The sequence below is a fragment of the Odocoileus virginianus genome, chromosome 27 (genome assembly GCF_023699985.2).
Source record: "Odocoileus virginianus isolate 20LAN1187 ecotype Illinois chromosome 27, Ovbor_1.2, whole genome shotgun sequence".
Classification (NCBI taxonomy): Eukaryota; Metazoa; Chordata; class Mammalia; order Artiodactyla; family Cervidae; genus Odocoileus; species Odocoileus virginianus.
In genome coordinates, this window is record NC_069700.1 from 42,987,570 (window position 1) to 43,003,137 (window position 15,568).

At 54.4% G+C, this 15,568-nt stretch overlaps 1 protein-coding gene and 1 non-coding gene across 3 annotated transcripts; both read right to left on the bottom strand.

Moving 5' to 3' along the window:
• Positions 1–212: 212 nt before the first annotated feature.
• On the bottom strand, positions 213–15,423 carry PRRC2A (proline rich coiled-coil 2A). 2 transcript variants are annotated; one of them, XM_020897183.2, is made up of 31 exons: positions 15,250–15,423; positions 13,273–13,447; positions 12,606–12,783; positions 12,138–12,237; positions 11,974–12,046; positions 11,492–11,635; positions 11,188–11,339; positions 10,923–11,002; positions 10,638–10,780; positions 10,116–10,206; positions 9,787–10,003; positions 8,894–9,368; positions 8,275–8,465; positions 7,708–8,005; positions 7,124–7,334; positions 5,054–6,925; positions 4,299–4,570; positions 3,983–4,113; positions 3,583–3,712; positions 3,397–3,482; positions 2,973–3,206; positions 2,695–2,835; positions 2,507–2,578; positions 2,220–2,387; positions 1,967–2,049; positions 1,600–1,807; positions 1,416–1,514; positions 1,066–1,278; positions 860–954; positions 662–752; positions 213–545 (listed from the first exon to the last, which is right to left on the bottom strand). In XM_020897183.2, exons 2-31 carry the CDS (start codon positions 13,382–13,384, stop codon positions 405–407), a joined length of 6,501 nt encoding a protein of 2,166 aa, XP_020752842.2. In that variant the 5' UTR covers positions 13,385–13,447; positions 15,250–15,423; the 3' UTR covers positions 213–404. The 2 variants fall into 2 exon arrangements, with proteins under 2 accessions (XP_020752842.2, XP_070312885.1); XM_070456784.1 differs by lacking the exon at positions 15,250–15,423 and adding an exon at positions 13,701–13,780.
• Positions 12,967–13,097, bottom strand: LOC139031629 (small nucleolar RNA SNORA38). The gene has a single exon (XR_011484136.1). It is a non-coding gene; the product is annotated as a small nucleolar RNA SNORA38 (small nucleolar RNA).
• Positions 15,424–15,568: the final 145 nt, after the last annotated feature.

Genomic DNA, 15,568 nt, shown 5'->3' on the forward strand with positions numbered 1-15,568 from the left:
AAGCAAAGCTCTATAGGCAACCTCACTGGCAACAAAAAACAAAATCTAATTCCTGGCCCAGGAAACTTCTAAGATACACCAAGAGCTTGTTTTGAGATAGAAGTAGTCACCAAGGTAAAGTAACAACTATTTGCCTAACTGAAACCACTCTACAGATCACTTGGCACTGAATATGACATAAGAGACTGCAACCAACCAACCCATCCCCCAAATCATTTTGGATTTTTTTTAATCCTTTTATTATTATTTTTTAACAAACGGCCCCAGGGATAGGGGACGAGGGGAGGGGAGAGGAGGGGAAGCGAGGCACCAGCCCCACAACCCTTCCCCACCCACCCCTTTCCCCCTTATATATTTATAATCTATATACAAGCCCCGGGGGGTGGGGGGCGAAGGGAACTCCCTCAGCGGGGTGGGGGCAATCCAGGCTCCTTGTCCCCTCTGGACCCAGGCTCCTCTGCCCTTCGGGATGGCCCTTCTCGAGAAGGTGGTCCTGTCCGCTCCCAAGGCTTCGGCATCCAGCGCAGGGCATCTGGTGGGGAGGCCTGGGGGGTGGGCACATGTGGAAGTTAAGTCAAACAGGGAGGTCAGGGATGGACGGCGGGAACTCAGGAGGAAACTCCTCAACTCAGACTTGTGTCCACAGGGGTTTCTCCTTCACCTGCTGGTAGAGGTCAATGCGCTGTGTGCGGAAGACTCCGCTGTAGGTGGAAGGTGGGGCCTTGAGACGGGAATTGAGGCCGGAGAAAGACCTGGAGAAAAGATATTTGAGGCAACCTTCAGACTCACCTATGGTCCCCAAAGAAAGTAAATCATTGGGGATAGATGGGCAGTCCGTACCCCCATTCCCTTCTCTTGCCTTCCAGACGGGGGAGTCCGTGATGACCCAGGTCCCCCAAGGTTGCTATTCAGTTTTCGATAATCCTGGAACGGCTTCAGTTCTACTGGGTGCAACTGAAGGAAAAAAGTCTCATGAGCATCCCGCCTCTCCACCTCTTCATCCTGACACTGAATCCTTACCCCTGAGTCTTGGGGCTCCCTAGCACTTCTGCTCCTGTACCTTACCTCTGCTCGCCCCAAGCTAGGGCCGAAAGGCCTGGCAGGTGAAGGCAGCACCCGAGTAGCAGGAGCAGGCGGGGGCCGCACGGCCAGGCTGGGGGGCTGCAGAGGAGGGCCCACCGGTAACAGAGAGAGGGGGGGTGGGGCAGGAGGCGGCGCCGGTGGCAGGGAGCCAAAGTTCACCACAGGCAGCTGTGAGTCCACCATGGGTAGAAGCATCTGTAATGAGAAACATGGGTATGTGTGCTGGGGGCAGGGAGGAATGTCAGAAAACCAGGAGGAGTCCAAACAAGTAACAAACAACGCTAGAGTTAGAAAGTGAAGCACACAAAGGGGACTGAGAAGATAAAAGGTACCTGCTGGGCAGGAGCCCCTGAGGGGAGGAAGCCACTTTGGCCACCAGGTTGTAGAGGAGCAGAATAAAAATCTGAGGGGGATGGCAGATCCTGTCGCACCTGTTGGGGAACAGGGAGGACAATGTCAACTCCCCCCAAAGCACCCCACTCCTACCTCTAAGCCCAACATCCGCCCGCCTCTCACCTGAAGCAAGGGTGGGTCTGGCAGAGGGCTAGGGCAGAAGGCTGGAGAGTAGAGAAAGGAAGGTGGAGGGTAGAGAACTCCAGCCGGCAGCTTCCCCAGCTCCGTTGCTTGCAGTGCGGAGAAATCCAGAAACTGGCCCTTGACAGCTACCCCCGAGAGCAGTGCTGAGGGCGGGGCTGGGCCCGTGGGGAGGTACAGGGGCTGTGATCTGGAGGGAAATTGGGCCAAGGCCGGGGAGAGAGATCAGGAACCAGTCAACTCCTTTAGTCTGAAGTGGAAGTCCACCACCCGCCAGGTACCCTAGAAGTGTCTTCCCCTTCTCTCTTTCTCTGAACACAGTTCCATGTCCTTCTGAGATAAGTCTTACCTGTAAGTGTGCAGTGAGGGTGTCCCAGGACGGAAGCCTCCACTGTTGGGATGTAATTGAGAGTCTATGGCTCCTCCTGAGACCTGCAGGAGAGCAAGAATGGAACAGCTCATTTTCCTGGTCAAGAAAAACTCACCATCCTACCCACTACAGCAAAAGCAGGAAGGAAAATTTTAAAAACTGCAAATGGGAAAGGCTTGATTTTAGGGGACAGCAAACAGAGAGAGGTCCTTGAATAGGAGGCAAAACCTACCTGAGAACTGGGAGGCCCAGGGCTGCCATAGAAGATCTCAGGGTACAAGCGCTGGCCTGAGGAGCTGGTCTCGGGGCCACAGTGCCCAGAAGCCAGGTTCTTGGATTGTGGCTCAGCTGAGGCAGAAGCACTGGGGAGCAGCTCCCAGTCTCGGGCCATGGGAATGGCCTGGGAAAGAGAAGAATTGTCAAGAGGGCCATCTGCGCAACCTGGATGCCCAGGTCACTCCCAGACACTCTCCTCCAGGTGTCCAAAGCCTGTCCTCAAAAACTCACTCTCCCACTTACCTCAGTAACTGATGCCGTTAGCTCCTTCTCTGCTTTTAAACTGTCTCCCACCACCAGGCACAAGTCTGAGTCCTGTGATCACGAGGCAGGGGAAATGGTCCATGATTCAGACACGTGTCCTCCCCCACTTCCAAGTCCTTTTCCTCTCTCCACCCAAGCCAAGACACCCTGATTCAGTCCACACAGACCTTATCATTGGTACCAAACTGGACTTGAGGACCAGGTCGATGGGATGGCCGGAGGGAGCCAGGTTCTGGGCCTCGGTCTGTACGCTGCAATCGTTCTGTGCCAATGGGCCCAGGGGGCAGAGGCTGCTCCCGGGGAAGCTCCTGAGTGGGGCAACCCAGTGGAGTAGGGGTGGGGGGAGGAAAAAGAAGCTCAAATCAGCACACACAGGCAGAGAAAAACGGAGACAAAAGCAAGGCCAAAGTCCCAGAAACATTCTTATCCTTTCTTGGTCATTTACCTTTCTGTCCCCATCATGGGGGGCAGGTGGCCGTCTCCTAGGAGGTTCAGAGGGTTCAGAGCCAGGTGGACCCTCACCAGGAACAGCATTCAGGGGTGAGGGGCCTCCAGGTCGCTTGGGGGGCCCTTCTGCTGCCCCCTTGAGTCCTCCATCAGGGGAACTTCGCTGGCTGCAGGGACCTGATGACACCTGAGAATCCCCACTCAGGTCCACCCCACTGTCAGACTGACTCATCTGAGAGGAGTGGAGAAGGAGTTAAGTCAGAGCAGGAAGCACCCCAATACCTGAATGAGGTACACACATACACAAACTATAGAAAGGAGACGACTATGTGACGGACAGCCCCACGCTCATCCCAGGACAGTGGGGCAAGTAGGGCCAGTGCTCAACATCAGCTCAGACACTCCCTCCCACTCTCACTTACCTCTGTGCCAGCCACATCCTCAAAAGGACTCAGGGGTTCCATCCAAGGCTCCATGGAGCCAGGCTGGTAACTCTTTCGGCTAGTGGCTGGGAAAACACCAACACACAGAAGTAAGAAAAGACAGCTCTATGGTCCATCTTGCGCTAAGTCCTCTTAACACAGTCCTTCCTTCTCAGCTGAACTCACCAGTATGTAAACGATTCCAGATGTGAGGGGTCAGGGCCTCTGTTCCTGCATCTCTGGACTCCCCCTCAGGGATTGAGCCCTCGGGTTTGGGGCCCAAAAATCCAGAGCTATGAGAAGGTGGCAATGATTCCTAAAAATCAGAGTCCAGAAACAAAACATGAATGAGATGGGAACTGGGCAATGCAAGCAGCTAGGACACAGAGCCACATGTGTGGGGCAAAAGGGTGATGAGAAATAAGCAGTGACCAAAAAAAAAAAAAAAAAAAAGGAAATAAGCATGACCAACACTGAGAATTTGGGGTGAAAACACAGTGACATAAATAGGAAAAAGAGTGGAGAGAACATGAAGTTAGAGCTTTCTAAAGTGAGAGCAGTGAAATACTTCAACCCAGTCCCTTACCTCCTGCAGCAGCTCCGGTTTCCTAGGTGGCCGCTCTCGCCGTTTGGGGGGGAAGGGATTAACACCAGCAGAGTCCCGGGCAGTCCCGCCCATCCCCCTCACCATCGGCCCTGGCTCTTCAAGGTGGGGGTCTGGGGAGAAGGGGAAATCCATCAGCGTCTGCCTTGACTATTACCAAACTGAGCTTTGCCCTCTGTACTCCACCTCCCAATCCTTCCACCCTCAGTGAGGACACCCAGCACCAGGACTCCTGGGCCACACTCTTCCCCCTTCAGCACCTGGCCCTCTCTGGGAACCCTTAGCCCTTCCAGCTTACCTGAACTGACGTCGTCATTGTTGGCCCTCTGAGGGTCATACCGGGCGGGGGGCCGAGAAGAGGGGCCTTGAGGGGCTTGGGGAGGCCCAGGCTTGGGCCTTGGGTGCCCCACTGGTGCAGCAGCACTTCCTTGGCGGCTGCTGAGCTGAGCCAGAGCCTGCTGGATGCCAGCAGGGTTGCTGTGGATAACTTGGTCCAAGCGGAAGACCGCAGAACTGCTGGGGGGCGGGGGAGGCAGAGGGAGCCCTGGGGTACGTTCCTCTGGGGGACGGCTGAAGAGAACAAAGAATCAGCTCCAGTATTTACAAACTGTTACGGTTTTCTCTACAACTCTCTTCCACCACTTCACCTTCAGCCTGTTCTCTGCTAAAATCCAGGTGTTTCTGATCACTTTTTTTCTGGCTGCACCACGCAACTCCTGGGATCTTGGTTCCCTAACCAGGGATCAAACCTGAGCCCGGACAGTGCAAGCACGAGTCCTAACCTTGGGACCTCCAGGAAACCCTTGTTTTCTCGCACTAAGGAAATTCTACTCATACAGGTGCACAGAAAGGAAAACAAGGAATATGGGGGTTTCCGATGCTGTCCACTGCTTTCCAGCCACTTCACCTAAACACAGGTGACCTGGTGCCTATAAGCCTTCCCCAGGTACTGATCTCCAATTCCACTGCATCCAACCCGACTTCTCTAACAGGTTTTCTCCCCTCCCCCAACCTGACGACTCAAAGAGTAAACCACCACCTGCCTGTACCCACCTTCGGTTCTTGGGAGAGGGCCAGCTCCTCTTGTCCCCTCGCCCTGGGCCGGCCCTCCCTCCAGGACCCCCACCACCTCCTCCACTGCTGCCGCCACCGCCACCAGACTTGCTGCTTGGGCCTGGGCGCCGGTTCTGCCTCTCCATGCCGGGTCGCTGACTCGAAAAGCTCCGCTTGCTCAAATCCTTAGCTCTCTGGCTCAGATCTCCACGGGACATGGTTGAAATGCCTGATCCAGCACCACCTCCACTCCCTCCATGAGTCCCCACAGCTTTGGGGGTCAGCAGTGCTGGTGGCGGAGCCTCCTTGTCCCCCCGCCGCTCGCTGGCAAAGTCGCTGCTCTCAGAGGCTGTCTCCCACTCTTCGTTGGCTTGGTCCGAGTTCTGGTTTGACAGATCAGGAGACTTGGCCGCTGCCCGGCGAGGTGGTGGGGGTACTGCTACTGTTGTGAGGGCCTCCTCTGACCCAGGTGTAGAGGCTGGAAGAACTAGGGAAGAGGGCTTGCCCTCAGCCCCTCTGGCGGCATTCTCTCGTTCCTGTTTCAGTCTCCGGAAACGAGGTGGTTTGTCCTGCTGCTGAGCCCTCCCGTGTCGCCTCCTTCTGGGCCGCTCCCCATCTTCCACACCCATGCCTACGTTGTTGCCTCCACTGCTGCCTCCTCGGGCCATAGGAGACAGGGGCCCTGGGATCAGCTTCTCTTTCAAAGGCTCCTTACTTGGCGGCATAGGACCTGTTGGAGGCTTCTTTGGAGCCAGGGACTTGGTTGGGGGGCTCCAGCCCGGGCAAATGGGGGGAGGGGGCCGCCCACCCCCTCGACCCCGGCGGGATGGCACCCCTCTGGGAGTGAAGACTCGCCCACCTCGGGCAGTGGAAAAGCGGGCTGGGGCTGGTGAAGGGGGTGCTCCTGATGATGGAGGAGCGAGAGGGACCTGTGTAATTACTCCTTCCTTGGGAGTGGGGGCCTCCTTGTCTGAGGGGGCCAGATCACTCTCATGGGTCTCACTGCCTGTCTCTGAGCCCCGCTGCCGGCGCCGCTTGGGGATTTCTTCATACTCCGAACCCTCACTCCGTGTCTCGCTGGCAGTGCGGCCTCGGGGAGGAGGATGGTTTTGTCCCCCTGTCCCACCTCCACGTCCATCATCTCCTCGAAACTCTCGGTAACTGCGGAACTCTCGGCTTCGGGCTCCCCGCCCCCGTCCCCCATAGGTCCCCCGAAAACCCCTCCCTCTGGCAAAATACTCCCCTCTGCCCCGACCCCGGCAAGAGGTAGGACCCACTCTTTCATAGGAATAGTCCCTCCGAAGCCGTGGGGCAGGGGAAAGATTCCCACTGGGTGGGGTCTCCTTGGGGCCACCTATCTTTCCCTTTGCTGTCTTCAATGGGTCTGGCTTTGGAGCCTTGGGGGTTTCATCCCCCTGTTCGAGGGGCTTGGGGTTGGGGGGCAGCTCTTCAACTTTCACAGGTGGTGGGGGTTTCTTTATCGGCCCAGCCCGGCGGGGAGGGGCCCCTGGCTCCTCTGGAGGGATCCCACGACGACTGCTGCCTGGGCGTGGGCCCCAGCGGGTCTCTGTGCGGCTCTCTCTGCGAGGTGGTGGGGGGCCTTGGCCTCCAATTCCGCGGGAAGGCTTTCGACCAGTTTCTGGCCCTGTCAGCTGCGGAGCCTCCTCCTTGGGGGTTTCCTTCTTGGGTGGTGGAGCTTGCATCTTGGTTGCCTCCTCATTGCCTGGGGGCCAGGGGAGTGGACGGGGCCCTGGGGGAGCTGGCTCCTCCAGAGGAAAGCGAGGGATTGGGGGCCCAGGCGCTCCATTCTCAGGAAAGCCTGGATAACTAGCCAGATAGGGTGGTGGGGGAGGTACTGGAGGGGTCTCGCTCCTGAAGAGGGAGACAGAAAAGATGGAAGTAAGTATCTCAAGACGAGGAAAATGAACTAGGTGGGAAAACAGAACACTTTATTATTATGACCCAAAAACTCCTTTCATGTTTATTCCTATCACTTCACCGATAAACCAAAGTACCCATTCTTCTAGATATGTTTGCTAGAAACCCTCCCATTTCTCTACTCACACTCACCTCATCCCCTTCTCATCCTCATCAGCAGCCTGGCGAAGAGGTGAAGTAAGTGGGCGGGGGTCAGCAGGTGTGGTGGTGAAGACATCTCCTACCCAAGCCAACTTTGGATCCACTGGTGGGGTGCCCCGATCCCGTAAGAGAGGGGGTGCATGGCGCTCAAAGGGCTCTGAACTTGAGCCCCCACTGTCTGAACGCTCCCGGGGAACTAGGCCTGAGAAAACCAAACAGTATGAGAAAACCTATCCTTTTTGTTACAGGCCCTCCAGACCCAAAATCACCTCCCCAGTTCAATCCTCCACAACAGCCCGGTCAGTGTCAGTGCCTCCATCTCCTGGGAGGCAGTGCCTGCTCTCCTAAAACGTGGTGAACCACTCAGCTTCTCTACAGATCAATCTATCAATCCCTCCAACCAGGGAAATCTTTGGTTAGGTGGGCATCACTACTTCATTCCTGCAACAGAGCTATCTCAGGAGGGCTAAGCTCCCCTCTTGACTGGTTGCCCTTCATCCCCATAGCAAGATGAAGATACCTACTTCCCAAGACTAAAGGGTCCCCGAAGCCCTACCTCATCTATGGTGCCTTACCAGAGGGATGCACACCAGGAGGGTAGAAGTCCAGAGGGGGCCGGCCTTGAAGGAGCCGAGGGTCCACATAAGGAGGAATCATCATCCAGCGGGGATCAAAGTTCATAGGGGGCATGGGCGGGGGCCGGCCCAGAGCACCTGGGTATAGAGCCTTGGGGGGCGGGGGTGGAGCCTGTGGAGCTGGCACAGCCCCCATGGTCACAGGCTGCGGTGGTGATGGGGGCACTGGGGTAGGCTGGGCAGAGCCCTGCTGCTGCTGCTGCCACTGCTGCTGCTGCTGCTGTTTCAATAGCTGCTCCTAGGGAAGGACAAAAGGGAGTGAGAGGCATCAAAGGCCCAACCAGAACACAGGACTAGCAAAAACAAAATCCACACCAATGTGACACTTGGGACTAGATAGAAACTAGGGTGACACAGCAGAGACAGAACTGGGAGAGGGACCCAGGAGATAACTTATGGATAAATATGGATATGGATATTAGGCTAAATACTGAAATAAATGGATATATGGATAAATACTGAAACCGAGGAGAGAAGCAGCCCTTAAGAGAAGTAATTTAGTTTTACCTGCTGCTGCCGCTGGAAACGAGGAGGCAATGATTTCTGGTATTTGGGATAGCCCAAGCCTTGGCTGGGGGGCTGCCGGGTGGGACCAACTCCATCACCCTTGGGTTCCACCTTTGGGGCTGGGGGTGTGGCAGGGGAAGGAACCTCTTCTGGTGGTTCAGGACCCTCTTTTGAGGGCACTTGGGGTTCCACTGCATTGCAAAAAAGATAATCAGAGCAATCTAGTCCACCAACAGATATTCCATGAACACCCCATAGTTTCAGCACTCACTTCTAGCACCTCCTCTAACAATAAGACCATCCCATTTAAAACCCATGAAAACACTTCAGGGTCTCTCAAAAGCCAATGGCGGTGGTGTTAATTTTCCACGAAATCATCAAAAGTAACACTTCCTTCAGCGTTGCTCCACTCTAGGCCTATAGGGAAGTGGTTTTAGATTACTACTTATTCAGTAGTAGATTACTACTTCTTGTCCACAGAAACAAAAAGATCCATTTCACCCCTACCAGTGACAGTCCTACAAACTGACACTGCCTTTTATATCCTTTACTCACATCCTTACCACCTGCACCCTCAACCCCAAGCAGACAGATCTACCCATCACCACCTCCATCATACCTGCACTGGCTTCAAAGCTACCACTGCTGGTGCTACTGGTGCTGCCCCCACCACTCACTGCGGTGGGAGTCGGAGCCACACCTGGAGTGGGGGTAGATTGGGCAGGAGAGGACTGTGCCGGCTCTTCTGGTTCTTTTTCAGGTGTTGGAACTGGGGCCGGTGCAGGAGCTGGAGGCGTGGGGAGTTCTTTGGGGACTGCAGGTGGTGGAGCGGGAGCAGGAGGGGTAGCAGGTGGTGCAGTAGGCTCTGCTTTGAGCCGCTTGTCAGGTGCCCCAAACTTCTCATCAAGTCGCTTGAGCTTCTCGGCACAGGCTGCCCTGCGCTCCTCCTGCATGCGCCGCTCTTCTTCCTCTCGCCGGCGCCGAGCCCGCTCCACAGCCAGGGAGATTTCAGACGAAGACTGCTTTCGCCGCTGCCGCCAAGCCTCATCCTCGTCTTCGGGTGCTGGAGGTTTGCAGGGAGGGCCCCCACGATCCTGTCAGTGGGCAGACCCAGCAGGGCCAGAGGTGTCAGTTACTATGTTTCTTACGATCTCTTTCACAGACTGATCAACTGTCTCTAGCTGCAGGTGCAAAGACCAGGCCTTGGGGTTGATGGCCTCTCATGGCAGGGACAAACTCATCATCCTAGTCTTTTTATTTCTTCTTTCTCAAGACCCAAAGATCCCAGGTGTCCTTGTTTTTCCTAATTAGCATTCCAATTTCTCTCTTCACTCTAACTCGCCTAACACCAATGATGTTCCAAACCTTTTCAGATATGCTCCACAGCTCTACACTTACTGTAGCCCATTTCTGGCCCTCCCTCCAGCTTCCTCTTATTACTGCTACTTCGACTACTCAGCTGAAACTAGTCTCCCCAAGTGACCCTCTCAACCCCTCATTGTAGACACTCACTGGGTAGTCCCCAGGGGGGCCCCAGTTCCCGGCGGGGCCTCGGTGGGGTGGGGGTGGGGGAGGCTTTGGGGCAGGAGGCCCCGGCTCTGTCTCTGGAGGCCGAGAGGTCTCTGCCCAGGCCGTCTTGGGAGGGGGCGGTTCGCTGCCGGGGGAGTTGCCCTTTTTGCCATCTGCTTCAGGGGGCCGTTCCTCACCAGCAGCTGACTGGGACTCCTTGCTGTGAACAGACCAACAGTGGAATTAAAATCAGCTGCAACCCAGCTCCTTTAAGAGTATATTACCATGAGACAAACTGAGCTCCTCCACTCCCCAGAGAGCCCTGAACTCACTGGCCCTCAGCTCCCTCTTCATCGGAGTCTCGCCCATCTTCCTCATCGCTGAACTTGAGCTTCTCAGTGTAGTCAACCTCCTCATGGGCCCCTGAGGCGAAAAGTGAAGCACAGTAACCCCAGCATCCTGCGCTCCCATCTCGAGCATCACTACACGACTGGATGCGCTACCAAGGCCAACTGCCCTCTTCCCACTGGCATCTAGATCCATGACTGTCAATTTCACTCCTGACTCCTTCTCCGCAAGGATTTGGCTTTCCTCCAGGTATCTGCCCTATCCCTCAATGTCTACTTTTCTCCCACAATGATCCGCTGTTTTCTCATCAGATTTTGCTTTTTAAAACTGAAATGCTTGGGAATTCCCTGGAGGTCCAGTGGTTAGGAATCCACACTTTCACTGCCAAGTGCCTGTGTTCGATCCCTGGTCAGGAAACTAAGATCCCACGAGCTATACAGTGCAGCCAAAACCAACCCAACCCCCCAAAACAAAACTACAATACCTGGTCCTTAACATCCACTCACCTGCCCAACCATCATCATTCTCCTGGTCCAACTGGTCAAACTCTTTGAGATTATCTTCTTTAAGAATGGAAGGCCGACCCACTGGCTCTACAAGACGCATTGGCGGCCCTGACCCTCGGGGGCCTGCCACTCGGGGGAAACGGCTGTGTGTGAAAAGGGAAAGGAGAGAAGATAAAAGAAGGCTGGATTGTATAATCACAGACTGAGCCTCCTGACTAGAAAACCATCCTCTCCCCAGCAGGCTTCCCCTGTCCCCAAGCACAAACCCAGACCTAGACTACTCACCTGGGCCCATCAGGCGTGGGGTATCTATAAGGCCCCTGGGGTCCATAGGGCGGAGGGAACGGGAGATATGGGGGATACATCTGCAAAAGGGCCCAAGAGTAGCCGCTTAGAGGAGCAGCCAAACAGCCTACCACAGCCCTAAACCTATCATCCTCCCACCCTCATAGACCTCTGCTTTCCAGCTGTCCCCTCCAAAGACTAAGCTGTAACTCCTAACTCTCTAGCTTCCAGCACAATCAATCCAAAACAAGATATCCAAACTTACGAAGGGCGGCATCATTCCGCGGTAGGGAGGGAACTGGGGTGGGCCCGAAGGCTGCAGTCCACCCCGGGGATCATGGCCGTGATGAAGTTTGGAGTCCGGGCCCTCCAGCTCATCAGGGCCACGCCCACCTCCGTCCCTCCAAGTTGTAGAATCTGTATTTTGGAAAAGACAGAGAGTGAACATAGCTGAAAATGATGGGGAGAAAGATGAATAAGCCAGCACTTCACTCTGAAATGGAATAAGGTAATGTCCTGGTCAAAAGGTGGATTCCTAACCCATTTACTCACTAATAGTGGCCACTCACTTTGGGGGCGGAGGCTTGGTCCGGGCCCAGACGACTGTTCGGCAGACTCCCTTTCCTTGGCAGCCTTGTCCTGGTCGCCAGCCGCCTGCAGGGTCGGAAATTCCTCTCGAGAGAATCGTGACAGTAGGCTTGATGCCCTTCCACCTGTTGGGGTTGAGGTACAAGAGTAAGAGACACAAGTATCTTTACTGAGGATGCACTGTGAAAGTGGAAAACTGATAGATACAAGACCCAGTTCTGCCTCCAAACTCACCCCCTATGTATTAGGTGTTCATTCAAGAAACAGGATCAGTTTGGGGATACCTACCTCTCACTTTCATATAAATCTGCAACAAATCTTGCTCATGTGTCTCCCAAGAAAACCAAATATGTGATCCAAAATTTTGCCAACAGAGTATGAGGACACTTTGTTGAAGGTACCATGCAGGACTCCTGCCTACTATGGTGCCCAAAGAGACCTTCTCAAACAGCCTTGCACTCACCATCTCCATGTGCTCCATGGGTGACGCTGGCTTGTGCCCAGGACTTTACCCCGCTTGGAACCGAAGGAGTGTTCTGGGGAGGCAGAGAGATAACAATGACATGATGAGGAGCTACAAGCCATTCTTGCCCCTGCTCCCTAAATAACACCCAGTTCTTCAGATACCTCGGGGGCTGCTGGCGGTCGTTTCGATTGGTTGGAGGCAGGCGTCTGTGAAGCCGGCAGTGGCTGCGATTCCGGCTGCTGAGCGGTTGAGGCATCGGAACTGAGGGGATGGTAGGATGGGAAGGTTATTCAGAGTCTGAGATGGTACTGGCTCCTCTGCTTCTCCAACTGGTGGAGGACAGGAACTGAACCCAGGCCTTCTCACTACGTTTTACAAATTATGGACAAAGTACCATAAGCTCATCAAGCTTGCACAGACTGTCATCTGTTCTTCAAACTTTCCTTACACCTGACAGAAAGCTAAAGGTACCACTCCTTAGGCATTTAACAGGAGTCCTGCAATAGGCAGAAGAGGGTCTTTCCTCTTTGCCTTTGACTCTCATCTGGCCACGTTAGACCAAGCCCCAATTCATCCTGAAGTTCAAAGTTAAACATTCCTAACTCTAGATCCCCCAGGTCTCCATCTACCTCTTGGGGTCGGACTGCTCCTGTTTGCTTGCCCATCCTGTTCCGTCTTTCGGCACTAGTGAGACATTAGGGTCATTGCCTTTGTTCTCGGCTTTCAGGCTTGGAAGGTTGGCCGGGGGTGGCATACGCCGAGCAATGGCAACTTTCCCAAGACTCTGCAGGCCATGGCGAGGGGCAACTGGAGAAAAGGTGGAAAGAGAATGGAAAATGCCTCGAATGGGAAATCTGACAGCATCTTACCTGAGGACCCATAAACCGACATCCCCAAAGTCTTCTCTTAGAAACCTTCTCTCCCTTTGCCCTAGGCAATCTCCGAAATTCTATCAGCAAGGAAGGCTGAAAAGCTTTACACTCAGTAATTCTATGTGGGATGGTTGATCTTGAGCCTGCAAGGAGCAAGCTGGCCCTAGACTTCTCCAAGTCCACATTTCTTTGCCTCCAATTCTTACGTGTCCAAAGACAGAAAACCACAGACACGCCTTTGTAGGAGGATGCTGGTGTGCACCCAAAGCACAACGTCCCCTATGGGACAAACTGGAAAGTCTCTAGTGTTCCTCTAACCTTTTGATATATGTATTACAAGTGTTTCCCTTCAAAGAGCTCTGAAATACATGACCCATTCATGCTCATCCTCCAATAATTAGGAACATCAGTGCAGGACCCTCACCAGCGGGTTTCTGGATCTCTAAGGACTTGCCCTTATATGTATCAAACAGGTTGAGCGAGGAATACTTCTTTCCATCCTTCCCCTTGGCAGTCGGCCCCGAGCGATCGGACATTGCGCTGGAAGCTCATTGAGTACGTTGGGTCCTGCAGGCGCCTCCCCCAAAACGTGCCGGAGCCTGTGACCAGACACCAAGTGTTTCACTCTCTGCTCCACCAAGGGCCTCCCAATAGAAGCCTAGATGCTCCCTTTTATTCTTATTGGGGCCCAGATATACAGCCCTCTTATACCTCTTCCTCCAGCCTATTCAAACACCCCAGTTCCTTTAAGCAACCATCGTATCTTCTTAGTTCCCCACAGAGCCCAAATGCCATATTCCCTCTTTCCCCCAGACACCCCTTGCCCAGAAAACCCAAATAAAAATCCAGTACCTTCCTAGTATAAACACTCTCCCCTTTGTGCCAGTCTATAAAGTGTAGCAACCTCATTATGCCCATAAGTAATAATCTCTCTCCATCAAAATAATTTCAGAGACCTACAATAAAAACAGCAAGTCCAAGCCCTAGAGAAAACCAGAGAGGCAAACAGCTCCATCATGTAAGGAAGAGAGGTTTAGCTCTCCTACTCATTAGACACCAGCTTCCTAAGTTTGCCCCTGGTTCTAGTCCCTGCAGTCTCCCTCCCATTTGCGGAGGTTTTGCAGGAAGGTATGCAGGAGTTTAAGGATTTTATGAGCTTGCTCAGCCAGACTGAGGGTTGGTGCCAGAGAATTCCTCAGGGAACAACTGGGGCACTACAAACTCCCAAGCTACAGAATCACGTATTTTGAATATTCCATCTTTTCCTGCACTTGCCCCCATTCCAGCTCCTGGAAGAAAGTTTGTCTGCAGATGGAATACTGGTGGGCTCTGGTTTACCCTACATACATGTGGGTAAAACAAAGCATATGGATCCACGTCAAGAATACCAGGTAACCATGGGGCCAAGGCTGGAATCAACTTCATTTTCCTACCCCCCCCCCATCAGCAGTCATTTCTTTCCCTGATTCTCCTTGCTCCCCAAGCCGACCAAACTCTCCAACATCAGTTAGTGTTCCTGAGTGACCAGGCATTTGTTTGTAGACAACGGGGTAAAGGAAAGAGATAGGGAGTTGGTGAGATAGCCAGACAAGACCAAGATGATAACTAAAATCAAGAACTTGACTACAGATCAGATGAGGAGATGGGGGTTGCTTTGGAGGTGTTTAAGAAAGCCAGTCTGAAAATTTATGAAGGGAACGGGGATAGATGAAAAAAAAAAACTAAATAAAAGAATTATGAAAGCCTGTGGAAAATAATACACGTAAGCGGGAATGGCAGGAAAAGGATGCAGACCACAGGGAGCAATGTCAGAAAGACCCAGGAGAAAGGAGGGGCTGGGATAGAAAGGTGATAAGGAAGATGAGAAATAAAAAAAGCGGAGAAGATATTGAGGAACGTAGAAAGCACAGATGCGGGAATAAAAGCAGGGCTCCAGAGTGGGAGTGACTGGACGCGAAGTGGGGCGTCAAGAAAAGGGGACCTTAACGCTGGGTGATGAGAGGGGTCCACTATGGAGGAAAGACTCTTGAAGAGCAGGACAGTCAGGCGCGGCCCACCCCAGAGCAGCAGCAGGGAAGGGGACCCATAAATAGGGGTGATAGTCCAGGAGCGCAAGGGGGGTGGGGAGTTATGGCCCAGGAGCCGGGGGGAGGTCTCCCCATGAAGCCAGAAGGTGAGTGGGTAGGGGCAGGTTATCGACTCAGAAATGGGCTAGAGGTGCGAGTCCCAGGGTGGGAGTATCGGAGGGGGAGGGGCAGGCAGGGCCCGGCAGCAGGAGGACAAAATGGCGGCGGCTAATGGCAGCTTCTCCTCCCCCCGGCCCGCCGCCACGGCCGCCGCTGCTGCCACCACCGCTCCCGCGCCGGAAAAGGGCGTTAGCACTCGGCTCGCCCAGACTCACCTGGCCGGGTGCGCGGGGGTCCGGGACCGGGGCCTAGGGGGCTCCCCGGGGTGGGATGGCGGTGGGGCGGGGGCGGATGGCGGCGGATGGCGCCGGGTTCGGCTCCTCCCGTCTCCCTCGCTCACTCCGCGGCTGGGCTCCGACTAACGGCCCATCCGGGCAACCGCCGCCCCCGGGAGCGCCCCCCCCTCCCGCCTCCCTCCGCGCCCAGACACGCCCCTTGATTTGCATAAAGGGCGGGGCGCTTTCTACCCTATCCCTCTTTACTTCCAGGGCTGCCCTTTTTTAAAAAAAAAGCAGAGCGTGCGAAACTGACACA